Source organism: Mchenga conophoros, linkage group LG6 (genome assembly GCF_057382185.1).
Source record: "Mchenga conophoros isolate Kocher_MC1m ecotype Shallow Benthic linkage group LG6, M_conophoros_male_GT1.1, whole genome shotgun sequence".
NCBI lineage: Eukaryota > Metazoa > Chordata > Actinopteri > Cichliformes > Cichlidae > Mchenga > Mchenga conophoros.
In genome coordinates this window covers 25149326-25163499 of record NC_140531.1, presented here as the reverse complement: position 1 = coordinate 25163499, position 14174 = coordinate 25149326, and the positions used below count along the sequence as shown (strand labels likewise).

Genomic DNA, 14174 nt, shown 5'->3' with positions numbered 1-14174 from the left:
AAGTCAACATTTGAATCCATCTAAATATTTAAAATGTTTCATTTATTGTTAGTGTAAATTCTTTATCAGAATGGCAGAAATTACCTTCTACAACTTAATGATAAAAATACTGGTAACTGCCATCATAAGAAATGAGCAAATCTAGTACAGCTTGTGTACCTTATAAGTTAATCGTAAAAAACAAAAGGTACATCGGCATAGCAGGAGAAAGATGAGAAGCTTAATCTTCTGTTGCAGATCAGAGTAGAAAATATCAGTAATTGAAGAGCAAAAACAGGGTAGGTACATAACTATATACATTCATGCTTTCTTCCAGCAGGATCTAGTTAAACATTGATATTCTCTGCATTTCAAAAGGTATAAAGTGTAATTTTAGCTAGCAGCATGGCCTGCTTTAACAGTTTTCTTCAAATGGTGGTAGTTTGGCAAGATCTTCATCAGAAAATCGAGCTGAAGAGTCTGTGGCTGAAATGAGATAACAGACATGATGATGAGCATAATGCACAAAAGTTTTCTCTGCACACAAACTTTTAAACAAGTGGGCATGTATGAAAATCTTACATAAAAACATTAAATATGAAATATCACTTCAGTGTTTTCTTGGTGAATGTGACGGAAATGAGAGAAACTGAATATTTTACACATTTTCAGACAGTCTGTTGATGCTGAGTTTTTGCCCATGGTGTTACTGTGTTTCTCAGCTCTAATGCTGAATGCTTAAAAACAATTATTTGCATCATAAATGTGACCCAAATCCATATGAAACTCAAGTGTGGCTAATGTAGCATTTGTCTTGCACTTGTACGAAATGCTCAGAGTTGTAAAATATTAAAAACTTTCTATATAGATCCCAGATACAAGTTAGAGGGAGAATTAGTTTTAAAAATCTGAATCTAATAAAACATCAGATTTTTTGTTTCATCAGGAAAACATACATGTGATTAGCCCACTTGGAAGCTCAAAATATAATGCTTTGATATTCAATTTGCAATGCTAATGCTACATCTAGGTTATTTGACTACACCAACGATGTTTTCCAGTCACAGATCTCCATACCTGGGGTCTCTCAGTCTGCACCCTCCTCATACATCCAGAGCCGTAGATGACCGTGTTCTCGGGTATGACCTCACAAGTGTTGACCTGACAGAAGGCTCCAATTATACAGCCACTGGTGAGGATTACATTCCTGCCAACATCCGCTAGTCAACAAAAAAGGATATTTGGTAACGTGAGTGACTTAATCGAAATTATACAGACTTGAACACTCACTGAAAGCCAAAGAAACGGAAGGCAATATCCCACCTTTAGATTCAATCACATTGTTGTCTCCAATTTTTAAAGCTTGCGATACTGTTTGTTGTCAGTTGAGGCAAAACATGATTTCTTTTACAAAGATTTAGTGTTACAATTTAAAAATCATATATGGAGCAGTACTGGCTAGATTAGATAAAAGGATACCACAGCCAACTTCAAAGACGTTGTTGATACCGATGGTCATTGTTTTTGGTTCCACCTCAGAATCAGGTGTAATATTTTCTGGGTAACTGTGGGGAAGATCACACAAGCTCGCATGTAAGAACAGTGACAGATCACCAGAGATGGTCAACGATGGTTAACCTAGTGGAAAACATGGTACACCGAGGCCTTAGATAACCTGTTAATGATCAGAGCTTGCTCTTCAATCAAGTTGCCTTCTCCGATGACAATGGGTCCTGCCTCAGCAATGATGCGAGCTTTTGGGTGGACCACGGTCCTGGCGCCTGGAGAAACAGAGGTGCAGCAAGTAATCAAGAACAGTGATGACAGCCATTCAACTCCTGCCTTGGGACTGATCTGCTGTGAGAGAAAAGCAAGTTTTCTGAACTCCGATTACTGGGCATAGTCTTACCTATGGTAACGTCTCCTCGGATTTCGCTTTCAACACAAACCACGGCTCCAGTTGCTATCTTGACACTGCAACAGAAACGAGAAATGTTTTTGTACATGCTAGCTAACGCTGCTAGCTAGCTACTTCATTGAGCTGTCTTAAGTGGCCACATCAGCATCTTCAATTCGCTGTAACTAATTCTTCTTTACTTCTATTATTTATTCTAATGGATTTTATGCTTAGCTACGCCGCTAAAAGTCATGTTCGCAATAATGTACACATTACCTCTTCTGAGCATTTTGTTTGTCTGCCATTGTGAACGATGAAGTCCGATGGGAGGCACCGTTGAGCCACTCGATCATCGATTTAGAGTCCTTGACGTTTCAGCGGACGTACAAGCGTAAAGGGAGAAAAAAGAACAACAACACCCAAACTTATTTATGTGTAATTTTTTTATATAGCTTATTTTTTCTCTCTGTTAAAAGTGTTTCCTGGCTTATGGAGTTTTCAGATTGTGGAAATGTGTACAGATCTCCATATATTTAGACAGACAATATCTAATTTTCATATTTAAACATAAAATGTAGGAACAATTTCAATGTTTCTTGTTACAGCTTTACTTTTCTTTTTTCACACAATTAAATGATTTGATCATATTTTATTCACATTTATTACAAAAAAAACCCCACTGAAAACAAATGTTTAAACTGAGACATTGTGATAAGATTAGAAATTATATACTCATTTCTTATCTTGTCCATCTTGGTTATTCCCAACAAAAATCTCAGCATCTTTAGCTCTTTCACCTCCATCTCAGCCTCCTGTGTTTTTGTCAGTGCCACCGTCTCCAAACATGCACCATGCTACCTGCTCACATAGATCACAATATCATCTCCAAACACCATTGTCCACAGACTCCAGCTTGGCCTGATCTATCAGCCAATCACCACTGCAAACAAAAAGGGGTTCAGAGCCGATCCTTCATGTAGTCCCACCCCCACCTGGAAGCCACCTGTCATTCCTACGGCATACCTCACCACTATCTCGCTGTCCTCATACATGTCCTGCACCACCCTCACATATTTCTCTCTGGCACTCCTGAGTTCCTCATCCAGTACCACAGTTTTATTGGGAATACTGTGCGACTTTAGTGCCGATCGCAAACATGAATATGTGCAATAACCATTCCATTACCTAACAATTATTGGGGTAGTAGAACAGGTATAGTACTTTGGCCCTTCTCGCTCCCACTAGAGTGCCAAAACAAGTACACGGATCGAAAGTAACCTTTGCCATGGCAAAAAGGAAGCTTAAGAAAAACAATACATGTCACTCGTATTCAGTAGCATCGGTTAAACCAAAGAGCCAGAAAGAAATGGCACAAACGGAGAAAAGTGCCACTTTTGCCCTTGCTGCTGTTGCTTTGGTCGTGGCTGTTTGCGTGGCACCACTAGCAGCTGAAATATCTTCGTGTAAGTATCCTGAACTGAAAGAAAGTAAAAGCAGGAGACTACTGCTACCAGGTTAGCAAGCTAGCGAGCAAGCTAATGTTTAGCAGTGTTTTACACCAACTCCCGTATTTGTTGAAATTATATTACAGCAGCAGTGGTTATGGGTTTTTTGACGATAGCTGAAGGTTTACTCCAACAAACAAGCGGTTTAAATGTTTAATTATTAACCTGCTATCGAGCGGCTAACTGTAAAACGGTATCAACTGAGAACAGCTGATAATGGAAAAGTGAGCTTCAGCGGTTTGAACTTCCCTCTCGGTGGTAAATTAGGGATTAATGCAGCATGTGACCACTGGCTCTATCACATGCTTTCTCCCTCCAGACGCTAGCTTTACCTTTCTGGCTGTAGCTTGCTGTCAAACTGGGCTTCTTCGCTACCGCACACTGGTATGGAGTAGGTTTGTGGTCCTTAGCATCGGCTGTGGTCGATAGATTTGAGACAAATTACAGAAAGATGGCTTCTTGTGTCGCGTATTAAAACGAAAAGCATCACGACCACCCGTTATTAGTTCTCTGACTTGTTTGATAACATTTGTGCAGTCGGGAAAGATGAGATTATTTTGCACGTTTGCGCATTTTGATCGAATAATAACCAGCGTAATGGCATGCACACTGTTATGGTTTTCTGATGATTTTAATTATATGAACAGCGGCTTGGGTGGGGTCACCAATAGAAAACCGTAGACTGTAGCATCGTTGTACCTTCATATGCAGAAAATTGATGTGTTGCTGGGTTTCAACTGATCTGCACAATGCCTGCTGCGCTTTCTTACTCACTCTAGCTGATATACATCATCATAAGCACCTGTCCCTGAAGATGGATGAGGCACAGCTGACGGTCAACAATGAGTTGTCATATGAGGTGCAGGTGTCTTGGATGTCACAGCGCTGCTACCAGGTGGGCTCACACGTGCCAGATATTTCCCCTCATTTGATTCTGTTTCTGTGTGGTTTAAGTTCAATAATGTTCTAAACTTGGCTTCTGCTCTCTCGCCTGTTAGTGTTTGTACCAGCAGCTAGGGGTGGTACCTGCAGGGCTTGAGCCTGGTCAGCCCAGTTCAGTAAACTTTGTTGTAAGCACACAGCATGAAATAACACTGCAGATCAACAGCACACCTATCGAGCTGGAGCTCTGCAAGTACGTTTACGAATACGGTCGTGTTTCCAACTTACAAAAAGAACAACACTCTGGTTATATAAAATTAAGGATCAGAGTTTGGCTTATTTGTTGATGACATAAATCTTTTTCCTTTGTTTTTTTAAATTCACAGAATTCCTTTCCACTTTGGCGAGCATGGTAACTACTCCCTGTGGGTGAAAACCCTGAACGCATCTTTTGGAGTCAACTGCTCTGTAGTTACTGATAAGGACCCTGTGAATAGCTACATACGTGAGTGTCTCACACAGAGAAAAAGATTTTATTTTAACTAATAATTAATATACATTTAATTAATATCTCTCCACACAGCGATCTTGGTTGCTTTTCTCATCTATGCTCTCCTGGCCTTGGTGTTTGCCATTGGAAAAAAGGTTTGGGGGTAAGCCTGATTTTTGTTTTGATGTTCATTCAGTAAATTTCAATATAAAGAAGTGGATATTTTTTGAATGGTTTGAAAATGTTAAGAGTAAGCACTGCAGATGCATCAGAAAGAGATGCTCTGTGCCTTTGTGGAAGTATCCTCTGGAAAGAGGAGGAAGTCAGTAGAAGCGAGACAGAAAATGTGTGTTTTCCATTGTTGAGCCATTACGAGCAGAGATAGTGAAGGTAGATGAGTTTAAATATCTGGAATCAACCATCTAGCAATTAGAAACTGCATAAGAGAGGTGAAGAAGAGAGTACGGACAGGGTGGAGTGGGCGGAGACAAGTGTCAGGAATGATTGCTAACTGAAACATAGCAACAAGAGTGAAAGGGAAGATTTACAAGATGACAGTGAGACCTGCTATGATGTATGGTTTGGAGAGAGTGACACTGACAAAAAGACAGAGTTGAAGATGATCAGATTTTCAGTGGAAGCGACCGTGATGGACACGATGATTAGAAATGATTAAATCAGAGGGAAAGCTCAGGCTGAGTGTTTTAAAAACAAAGTTAGAGAGGCAGGGCTGAGAGTGTTTGTGCAGAGGAGGAATTGTGGATATTTGTGATGCTGAATGATGCTTCCAGGCAGGAAGAGAAGGTTCATGGATATAGTGAAAGAGGAGATGCAGAGGAGGATGCTAGGAAAAGGGTGAGATGGAGGCAGATGATCCACTCTGGCGAACTCTAAAGGGAGCAGCTGAAAGAGGAAGAAGAAGAACGTTTTTCCAGTCTTGTCTCTCTCTGAAGCACACAGTCTTGAGAGTCAACTGAGCTTGTTTGTACTCCAAAAAAACCCTCAATCAAGATCTTGATTGTTTCTTGTCCAGGCTTGATGCAGTAAGAGGTCTGGTCCTCCGACTTGGGAGTTCCATGGAAACAGAGAGACTCATCAATTCTGTGAGTGTTCTGCAATCGTTTGGCCTTGTTTAATTATGAGTGCTTTAGTGACAATGAAATAAGAACCCAGATAGTTTTAATATAGCAGATTTACAGTTACTGATCTGCTTCTATCCTGTGTGTTTTTGTCTTAATAATAAATCAGGTGATAAATCTATACTTCCAGTAGAATTATGTTAATATCCAGCTTTGACTTCATCATCCAGGAACTGGGCCCCACTCGGGTAGTGCCGCCAGTCACTGATAACATCCTCCCTCCCCCGCTAACGAGCAGCAAGAGGCTTCGATCTTTGGATACATTCAGAGGGTAGCTTCCTGACCCCACCCTCACTCTTGTGCCTCCAGCTTAGTGTCCTCATTGTCTTATTTATCATTATACTGTATCATATGCTTGTTTGTTTTTTATTACAGTGTGGTAGGTGACACTGAATTTGTCCCTTATTAATCAACCACCACCGGCAGTATTAAATCTAGATCCAGTGCTTTTGATGTTTTCATATTTTTGCCTATTTTTATTCATCAATTAATATAAATAAACATGTACTCCTTGCTTGATGCTTTTCGGTAAATGTGGCATTTTCTGTGTTTCTGTCAGTATCTCCTTGGTCATTATGGTGTTTGTGAACTATGGAGGGGGGCGATACTGGTTCTTCAGACATGAAAGCTGGAATGGTAAGCCCAGTGTGGTTTCTTTGTTTAGTTTTTTTAGCCATGTTGCAGTTTCCTCATTATTTACAGATCTTTGCAGCTCTCCTTGGTATTTGCAATGTTGTTGATTTTAAACCAGGCCTTCCCCATTTCTCATCTTGCAGGCCTTACTGTTGCTGACCTAGTCTTCCCTTGGTAAGCTTAATTTAAAGATTCTTATAAAAAGTTGTCTTATATGCAGTTGGATTGTCTTTATTTGTACTCACACGTTAATATAAATGTGCAGTATTTGTATTAATGTGTATTTTTATTTTGTAATGGTGACAGAATTCTCTTCAGAAGGATTACAGGGACCATTAACAAATTCTGGTCCAGTTACATAGTTGAATGTGCACAAGAAATAAAGGGTGTTTTCTTTAAAGTGGTCACTGGACTAAAAGGGGCTTAAAAATTGTATAAAAAAGGAAAATCCAACAGAATGAATAAAAAAAAAATAGAAATAATAAAGTTCCATTTGTTCCCTCAGCAGATCTTTTAAGTGTAGAACCAACACTCATTTTGTCCCTTCTTCCACCAGGTTTGTGTTCATAATGGGCACATCCATCGCACTCTCCATCAATGCCTTGCTGCGTGCAGGCGCGACCCGTTGCTCATTGCTCAGAAAAGCTGTGTGGCGGAGCTTGCAGCTCTTCATCATTGGTGTCCTAGTCATCAACCCAAACTACTGCCAGGGAGCGTGTAAGTATGAACTCCGTCTTTACAGCAGTATTCCAAGCTCTTTAGGTGGATGATTAAACCATATACTATAATACTGTTTCAAACTTGAACTTATGTGGTTATTTATTTTCATTTGCATTTTTATTGCGTGTTTATATCTTCTCCACAGTGGCTTGGGAAAACTTGCGGATCCCGGGTGTGTTGCAGCGCCTCGCCTGGTCATATCTGGTCGTAGCTTGCTTGGATTTACTGGTGGCCAGAGGACAACTTGACGTCCTCACAGTGGTCAGCCTTTTTTTAATTATTATTATTATTTTTTTCATCTGCATTGTTTAACAGTCTGTGTTGTTTTATGCTAAATAGGTTTATGTTAAATTTGTGTTTGAGGAAAGGAGATGTGTTTAATGGAGTGGGTTTTATTTTCCAGGATGCGTGGTGGTCCCCAGCTATTGATTTCTTGCTGTATTGGCCCGCCTGGCTGTGTGTGATTCTTCTAGAAGTACTCTGGCTCTTCCTCACATTTCAACTTCCTGTGCCAGACTGCCCAGCGTAAGTCAAAGACAGTGAAGTGTAGTGCTTCATTATTTTGCGTACGTTTTTGCAATAATTGAACTTTTAGCATTAAGCGTTAATAAACTGGAATTTCTAACCTTCCTCTTGGTGCAGTGCTACATTAACAACACTGACTGCACTAATTTCTTTGGTACAGAGGTTATCTGGGTCCAGGTGGGATTGGGGACATGGGGCTGTATGTGAACTGCACCGGTGGAGCTGCTGGTTTCATTGACCGCTTGCTTCTAGGAGAAAGGCACATGTACCAGAATCCATCATCAAGGGTTTGTAACCACCAAAACATCCCAAATATAGCTTCATGATAGTCTTTTGTAACTTGAAATGTTAAGGTTATTTTAATGTGTCAGATTTCTCTCCGATGGGCACGTACACACTTGTTAACCCCAATAATGCAAACACTGATAGACTGCATCTGATGTTGATAAAAATCAATCAGTTTACATTTTATTTCAGGTGATTTATGCAACTCGTATACCGTATGATCCAGAAGGTGTTCTTGGCAGCATCAACTCTATCCTCATGGCCTTTCTGGGATTACAGGTTTGTAATTTATATTTGTCTGGTGTTGGCCTCCTTGTGTTTCTTGTTTATTCAAATAAAGATATAAAACCGTTTGAAAGGTTAAAGGAAGTAAATGGTTGGCTTTCATTCTTTTTGTATTTTAATTGTCCTCAGGCAGGGAAAATAATCTTGCACTACAGAGAACGCCCCAAAAGTATTATGTCGAGGTTCCTCATATGGGGTCTTTTACTGGTAAGCACATTGTTTTGATTGATTAATTGAATCTTTATTTTGAACATGTTGAAAAAGTACAACAACATAGAATTAAAAAGAGACAAACAAACAAAGCAAACAGCAAACAGAGAGAGAGAGATCTATATAAAGTCATTTTTGCATCTATGATTGAATAATAAAATGTCTTCTGTCATTCAGGGTGTCGTATCAGCATTTCTAACCAAATGTTCCACAGACCAGGGTTTCATTCCTGTCAACAAAAACCTGTGGTAAGGGCCATGTTTTATTTATATCTATAGTTAGAACTACATTTACTCAAGCAATGGGCACTTTGGGAAATTCTAATTGAATATTTTGGAAACTGCTGCAAAATAAGCAGCACTAGTAATATTTTTAAGTTTGGCAAACGTTAGATTTTATAGTCTTTTCCCACTTAAAATGCGTAAAATATTTTATACAGATATAATAGAATACCTAATGTCACATAATTTGTGTTATGACTAGGTTTTCCACATTTGCTCTCCACTCCAGCATCTTACGTTCTCACAACTTTGTGGCCACAGGATTGTGAAATCAGACAAAAGAGAAGTTGTAGAATATCTCATAAAAAATGGAAACCAATCAAATATACAGCAATACCCTTGGCAAATATTTAAAGTGGTCTATCACGCCAATATAGAGTTTATTTACATAGCCCAAAATCACCTGTACCAGTAAAACTCATGCATAAATAGTTATAAACATCGAGATTACACACTCTCTGACATGCATAGTTACATTAGAGAGTTAAACATTAAAGGTATTAAAGGTATCCAGGAGTGCATAAACTGAATGGAAAAACGGCATGTTTTTAGATGTGATTTTAAGTTTTAAAAAATTGGCAGACCTTCAGCTGGTGCAGTGCTGATAAATATCTTTTTTTCGCCCTTTTTTTAAGTCCTGTCCTTTCTGGCCGATTTTGCAATCAGAATTATGATCTGAATCCACTGTTGCGCGCCAAGAACATTTTGTTTTTCCCAGATCAGCTCTATAAATCATCTACATGATCCTCTTGTTCAGGGTTTATCTGTTTATCTGGGACTAGTGTTATTTCATTTATTACATTATATGTGGTATACAGTATGACAATGACTAAGGCTGGACAGGCAGGTGGGAAACAAATGGGGGGAGACATAATAAAAGGATGGAGTACAAATAGTCTTTGTCATAAAATGAGGCAGACAGAGATGGACATTGACATTGACACAAGCACCCTGATGCTGCACAGCATATAAATGTTTTTTAAAAAATGTCTTAATGTTTCACTTCTAGGTCTCTGTCTTACGTGACAACACTGGCCTGCTTTGCCTTTGTGCTCCTAATGCTGATCTACTACATAGTGGATGTAAATAAGTGGTGGTCAGGGGCACCTTTCTACTATCCTGGTGAGCATTAGAATCACACAAAAGCTTAATAGACAGTTTTTGCCTAAGACAGCTTTTGATTGCACAGTTACAGTTGTACTTTTGGGGTTTGATGTGAATGTGGAAGTCTGCTCTGTCACAGTGTGAATTAGTATGCAATTGGAAATATAATCTGCCAAATATTTATTTTCCTTGTGAATTTCTGTGTAGTCATTGCGTCCTCTACTTCACTTTCTCTTGTGTGTTTCATTAAGGTATGAACTCCATACTTGTGTACGTGGGCCACAAAGTGTTTGAGGACTACTTTCCCTTCCGTTGGCAGATGTCCAACAGCCAATCCCATGCTGAGCATCTCATTCAGAACCTTGTGGCCACTTCCTGTTGGGTCATCATCTCCTATTTGCTTTACAAAAAGAAGATTTTCTGGAAAATTTAAACACAGGACAGCAAAAGCACAGGACATTGTTTACATCATAGATGCTGGAGACACAACAAGAATGCATTTGGTTGGACACAGAATGCAGATTAATTATGTCAAGGTTATATCATAATTATATGAATCTCTGTCTCTGATCATGTATGGGGTTTCTTTCATCACATAGCTATTCTGTTAGGTTATTTACCCTTTCTTTCTTTTTACATTTTTTCCCATAAACTAGGGCTGTTCGATATAACGATATATATCGGATGACGATATAAAAACGCCTATAGTTTCATTTTACGCTATCGTTTGTTTCGTGGTGTCGCAAAATAAACTGTTTATGGCAATATTTTTTCATCGTTTTGATGGTCACTGTAGTGGCTATATTCATTTCTTAAAGTTCTCTCTTTCTCTTATATTTAATATAACCACATTACAGACGGACAAGCGCCTGTTTTTATGTGTTGTTGTTAGCAGCAATGACAGTAAAACCATCGCATGTCCGCTTGTTTATTTTCCACATAAACCTTTCACAATAAAGCTCAAGATCCTGTTGAGACTTTTCAAAATAAACTGAATCACGTGAAAGACTATGCAGAGTATTTACGGATGAGAAGCAAAAAAAGAGCCGTCCAGTGCTAAAAACTAAACCTTAGACTCAAACGTTAGAACAGGTTTTTCCCCGCAGCACGCCGAATAATAAATACTCACAAAGAAAACGGCGGCCGTTGCAACTTATGTCTAAAAATGTATTGTTTCATGCATCGGTTAAAACACTCGACTCCAGGTACACGACGCCCAGCCGGAAACACTTCACGCAAGTCGAGATTCACAGAATTTACAGAACATGTTAAATTTTTGTGATTTTTTTTTTTTTTTTTCTTTTTTTTGTGATTTATATCGTTATCAGGACGATAGATGTCTTATATCGGGATATGAGATTTTGGTCATATCGCACAGCCCTACCATAAACAGTTTGTTCAGTTATGCACCAGCAAAGTTATCCTTAGTGATTCAGGAAAAAAAGAGTTGAAGAATAGTTTGGATTGTAAATACACCATCTTTAATGTGTAGTAGTTTACACATGCACCTACAAAGCAAAAGATCCCTGGTTGAATCCCGGCAGGAGACACAAGTATAATGGGGTTGCATAAGGAAGGGCATCCAGTGTAAAAATGTGCCAAATCAATTATGCGGAGCTACCGCTATGGTAACCTCTTGTGAATAAGGAAGCAGCCCAAAGTAGCTTTAAATAAACTATTTTTGGTATACCAGTACATCTTAAATGGCAGAGTATTTAAGCAGGGTGTTGCAGTATTTCTTTAACAGGCCCTATTGACTTCTCTGTTGTCATGTGAAGTGCTGTGGTCTTACCCTAAAGGCTGACGTTAGGTTTTTGGATATCATAAGTAGATGCTTCATATATCCCATACCCCCACCCAGGACGTAGTGTCTGTGCTGCTCAGAGCGTAGCACTATAGCTATAGCTCATGTTCATCGCTGGATTCTGTTTTGCGAATATAATGAATAACTGCTGGCTTCACTGTGCTCCTATTTTATGTACATCTCACAATCGATGTGGGTAACTGAGCAACCAACCAACCAAACATAAGAAAGACACGAGAAAAACCTCCAAACTGTTCTGATTTCCATTTCTCTATTACATTTAAGATGACCTGTCAAATTAAATAAGCTGCAAATGTTCTGGGGAGTTAAAAGAGGGCATGTTAGCAATGTTATGTATTTGGTTTCATGTGGAAGCAGCACGGGTTTTTTTTGGGGGGGGGTTTATGGTCTTCAAAAAACAGAAGTCACAGTGCTGCTATTTTTTGTGTGTTAGTGTTACATGTGCATTTTTTTTTATCATCTTTAGTTTAATACTCCCCAAATTTTTTGCTGCTGTTTTGCCAAATGTGCTTTTTTTCCTTACACAGTAATCTGAAAAAGCACCATAAATATATTTGATGGAGTCTTATCATAAGACTGTTCCCATTACTCCCACCGTAATGGGTAAATGCGCTCGCTGTTACCATCTGCAGTTGATAAAACATTTACCACCTGTTTTTGCAGAATCATCTGTTCAGTCTATAGAATATCCAGATGCTGTGGATAATATTTTTCTTTTTGGGGGGGGGCTGCTCATGTAGTACTGTCACCATTTCTATTTCATGACATTTACTTCGATAAACTTTTATCTAATTTTTTTATATACACTATTCGAAAATACATTTATATAATAAAATCTATATTTTAAAAAATAGTTCGAGATTGATTTCCTATAATATGGTAATTTCTGTTCTATATGTGAAAGAATTCTAAACAAAAAAATGTCATATGGGGGATTTGTGTAGCAACACAGTGACATGTCACAAAAGAAAAAACAACAGTGGGTATCCACCACATGGCACTAGAGCAGCTTTAATGCTACAGGTCCTAAAACTCTACTTGAGAGCCATTCTTCCAAAAAATATTCCCTCATTTGGTGTTACAGTGGTGATGAGGAGGAGATGAAATTTCTCTCAGATGGTCATTTTTACCCCTCAGCTGTAAAAGGCTGATGTCATTGGGCAAGCAGGCAGGTGACGTGGACACCCAAGTTTCTGAATGCAACAACTCAATAACCAGGTGAACGTAGGACTTTTAAACAGATTAAATCTTGGATAGGTTTGAATCCCAGTGACATTGACCTCAAATTCAGAGGTCATCTTTTTTGAAAATCATATGGGATTTTCAAATTTATACCACATGTGCATCTAATAGGAGGATGAGGGTGCCAGTATTTGTTTTAATACCCGATTCTCTTTATTTCAATAGTGGCAAAAAGTCAAGTAATTGGTACAATGATGTATTTATTTGAAGTGTGCCCTCTTTCTAAGAGAAGAAGTAGACCCAAACAAGGGCAGTAACAGTGTAACGGAGCCAACAGATGTTGTCATTGAATGGGTTCAGCACTGAGGCCTGTGTGGTTGTCTTGATCTATGAAACACATAGATAATAAATTGGACTGGGTTAAAACACCACTGCACTCTACAGAAAGACTCAATAAACTGATCCACAAGGCCAGTAATGTTTCCATGATGGAGCTGTATTCCCTTAAGCTGGTGTCAGAGAAGCGGATGTTGTCCAAGATAAGGACAACATCATGAGGACCTCCCACCCAGGCCATGATGTGCTGGGCAGTCACAAGAGCACGTTCAGTGAGAGAATGGGATTACCCCAATGCACCACTGCACGACAAATCATTCCTCCCTGTACAACCTGCACAGTACACACTGCAATAGTTACAACCTTTTACATATCCTCTACATTGAAAGTAACACGGTTTTACAATTTAGAGTAAAATGTCAGTCATCTATATTTTATCTGTGTAATATTCTGGATATTTATTATTGAGCTCTTTGTATATGTTACAGCTATTTCTTATATTTTGTAACATATTGCATTATTTAATTTAGTTCAGTCTGTTACTGTTCTTGTTGTCTTGGAGCAACACTAACCACATAATTTCCTTAGGGGTTAATACAGTATCCTGATTCTCAAATGCATTTGCTCTCCTTTTTCCACATCCACCACTGATCTCCCACATGTGAACTCCATCCATCCATCCATTCGCTTCCGCTTATCCTTTTCAGGGTCGCGGGGGGCACTGGAGCCTATCCCAGTTGTCATAGGGCGAGAGGCGGGGTACACCCTGGACAGGTCGCCAGTCTGTCGCAGGGCCAACACACAGGGACGGACAACCATTCGCACTCACATTCACTCGCACATTCACACCTAGTGGCAATTTGGATTATCCAATTAACCTATCCCCACAAGTTGCA

The 14174-nt window shown here is 39.2% G+C and overlaps 2 protein-coding genes across 4 annotated transcripts; one reads left to right on the top strand and one right to left on the bottom strand.

Moving 5' to 3' along the window:
• Positions 1-21: 21 nt before the first annotated feature.
• LOC146572694 (dynactin subunit 6-like) lies at positions 22-3863 on the bottom strand. Its single transcript, XM_085277007.1, has 8 exons — positions 3714-3863; positions 2153-2241; positions 1889-1953; positions 1655-1760; positions 1459-1544; positions 1303-1350; positions 1057-1199; positions 22-465 (listed from the first exon to the last, which is right to left on the bottom strand). Exons 2-8 carry the CDS (start codon positions 2227-2229, stop codon positions 373-375), a joined length of 618 nt encoding a protein of 205 aa, XP_085133133.1. The 5' UTR covers positions 2230-2241; positions 3714-3863; the 3' UTR covers positions 22-372.
• Positions 3114-12613, top strand: hgsnat (heparan-alpha-glucosaminide N-acetyltransferase). Of its 3 annotated transcripts, none has more exons than XM_085277002.1 (18): positions 3117-3339; positions 4161-4276; positions 4380-4516; positions 4650-4768; positions 4847-4916; positions 5787-5856; positions 6063-6163; positions 6452-6528; positions 6669-6699; positions 7082-7242; positions 7391-7506; positions 7649-7770; positions 7931-8057; positions 8248-8334; positions 8470-8547; positions 8728-8798; positions 9841-9953; positions 10187-12613. In XM_085277002.1, exons 1-18 carry the CDS (start codon positions 3162-3164, stop codon positions 10366-10368), a joined length of 1956 nt encoding a protein of 651 aa, XP_085133128.1. In that variant the 5' UTR covers positions 3117-3161; the 3' UTR covers positions 10369-12613. The 3 variants fall into 3 exon arrangements, with proteins under 3 accessions (XP_085133127.1, XP_085133128.1, XP_085133129.1); XM_085277003.1 differs by lacking the exon at positions 3117-3339 and adding an exon at positions 3409-3765; XM_085277001.1 differs by having other exon boundaries at positions 3114-3339; positions 8248-8547.
• Positions 12614-14174: the final 1561 nt, after the last annotated feature.

Bases quoted from the DNA above. Each gene is read 5' to 3' on its own strand.
- LOC146572694 (XM_085277007.1), bottom strand. From the start codon at position 2,229: ATGATCGAGTGGCTCAACGGTGCCTCCCATCGGACTTCATCGTTCACA. The intron at 1,761-1,888 runs GTAAGACTATGC...CTGTTTCTCCAG, and splicing joins CCGAGGAGACGTTACCATAG to GCGCCAGGACCGTGGTCCAC. The intron at 466-1,056 runs GTATGGAGATCT...ATCTCATTTCAG, and splicing joins TGCAGACTGAGAGACCCCAG to CCACAGACTCTTCAGCTCGA.
- hgsnat (XM_085277001.1), top strand. From the start codon at position 3,162: ATGGCAAAAAGGAAGCTTAAGAAAAACAATACATGTCACTCGTATTCA. The intron at 3,340-4,160 runs GTAAGTATCCTG...TACTCACTCTAG, and splicing joins AGCAGCTGAAATATCTTCGT to CTGATATACATCATCATAAG. The intron at 8,799-9,840 runs GTAAGGGCCATG...TTTCACTTCTAG, and splicing joins CCTGTCAACAAAAACCTGTG to GTCTCTGTCTTACGTGACAA.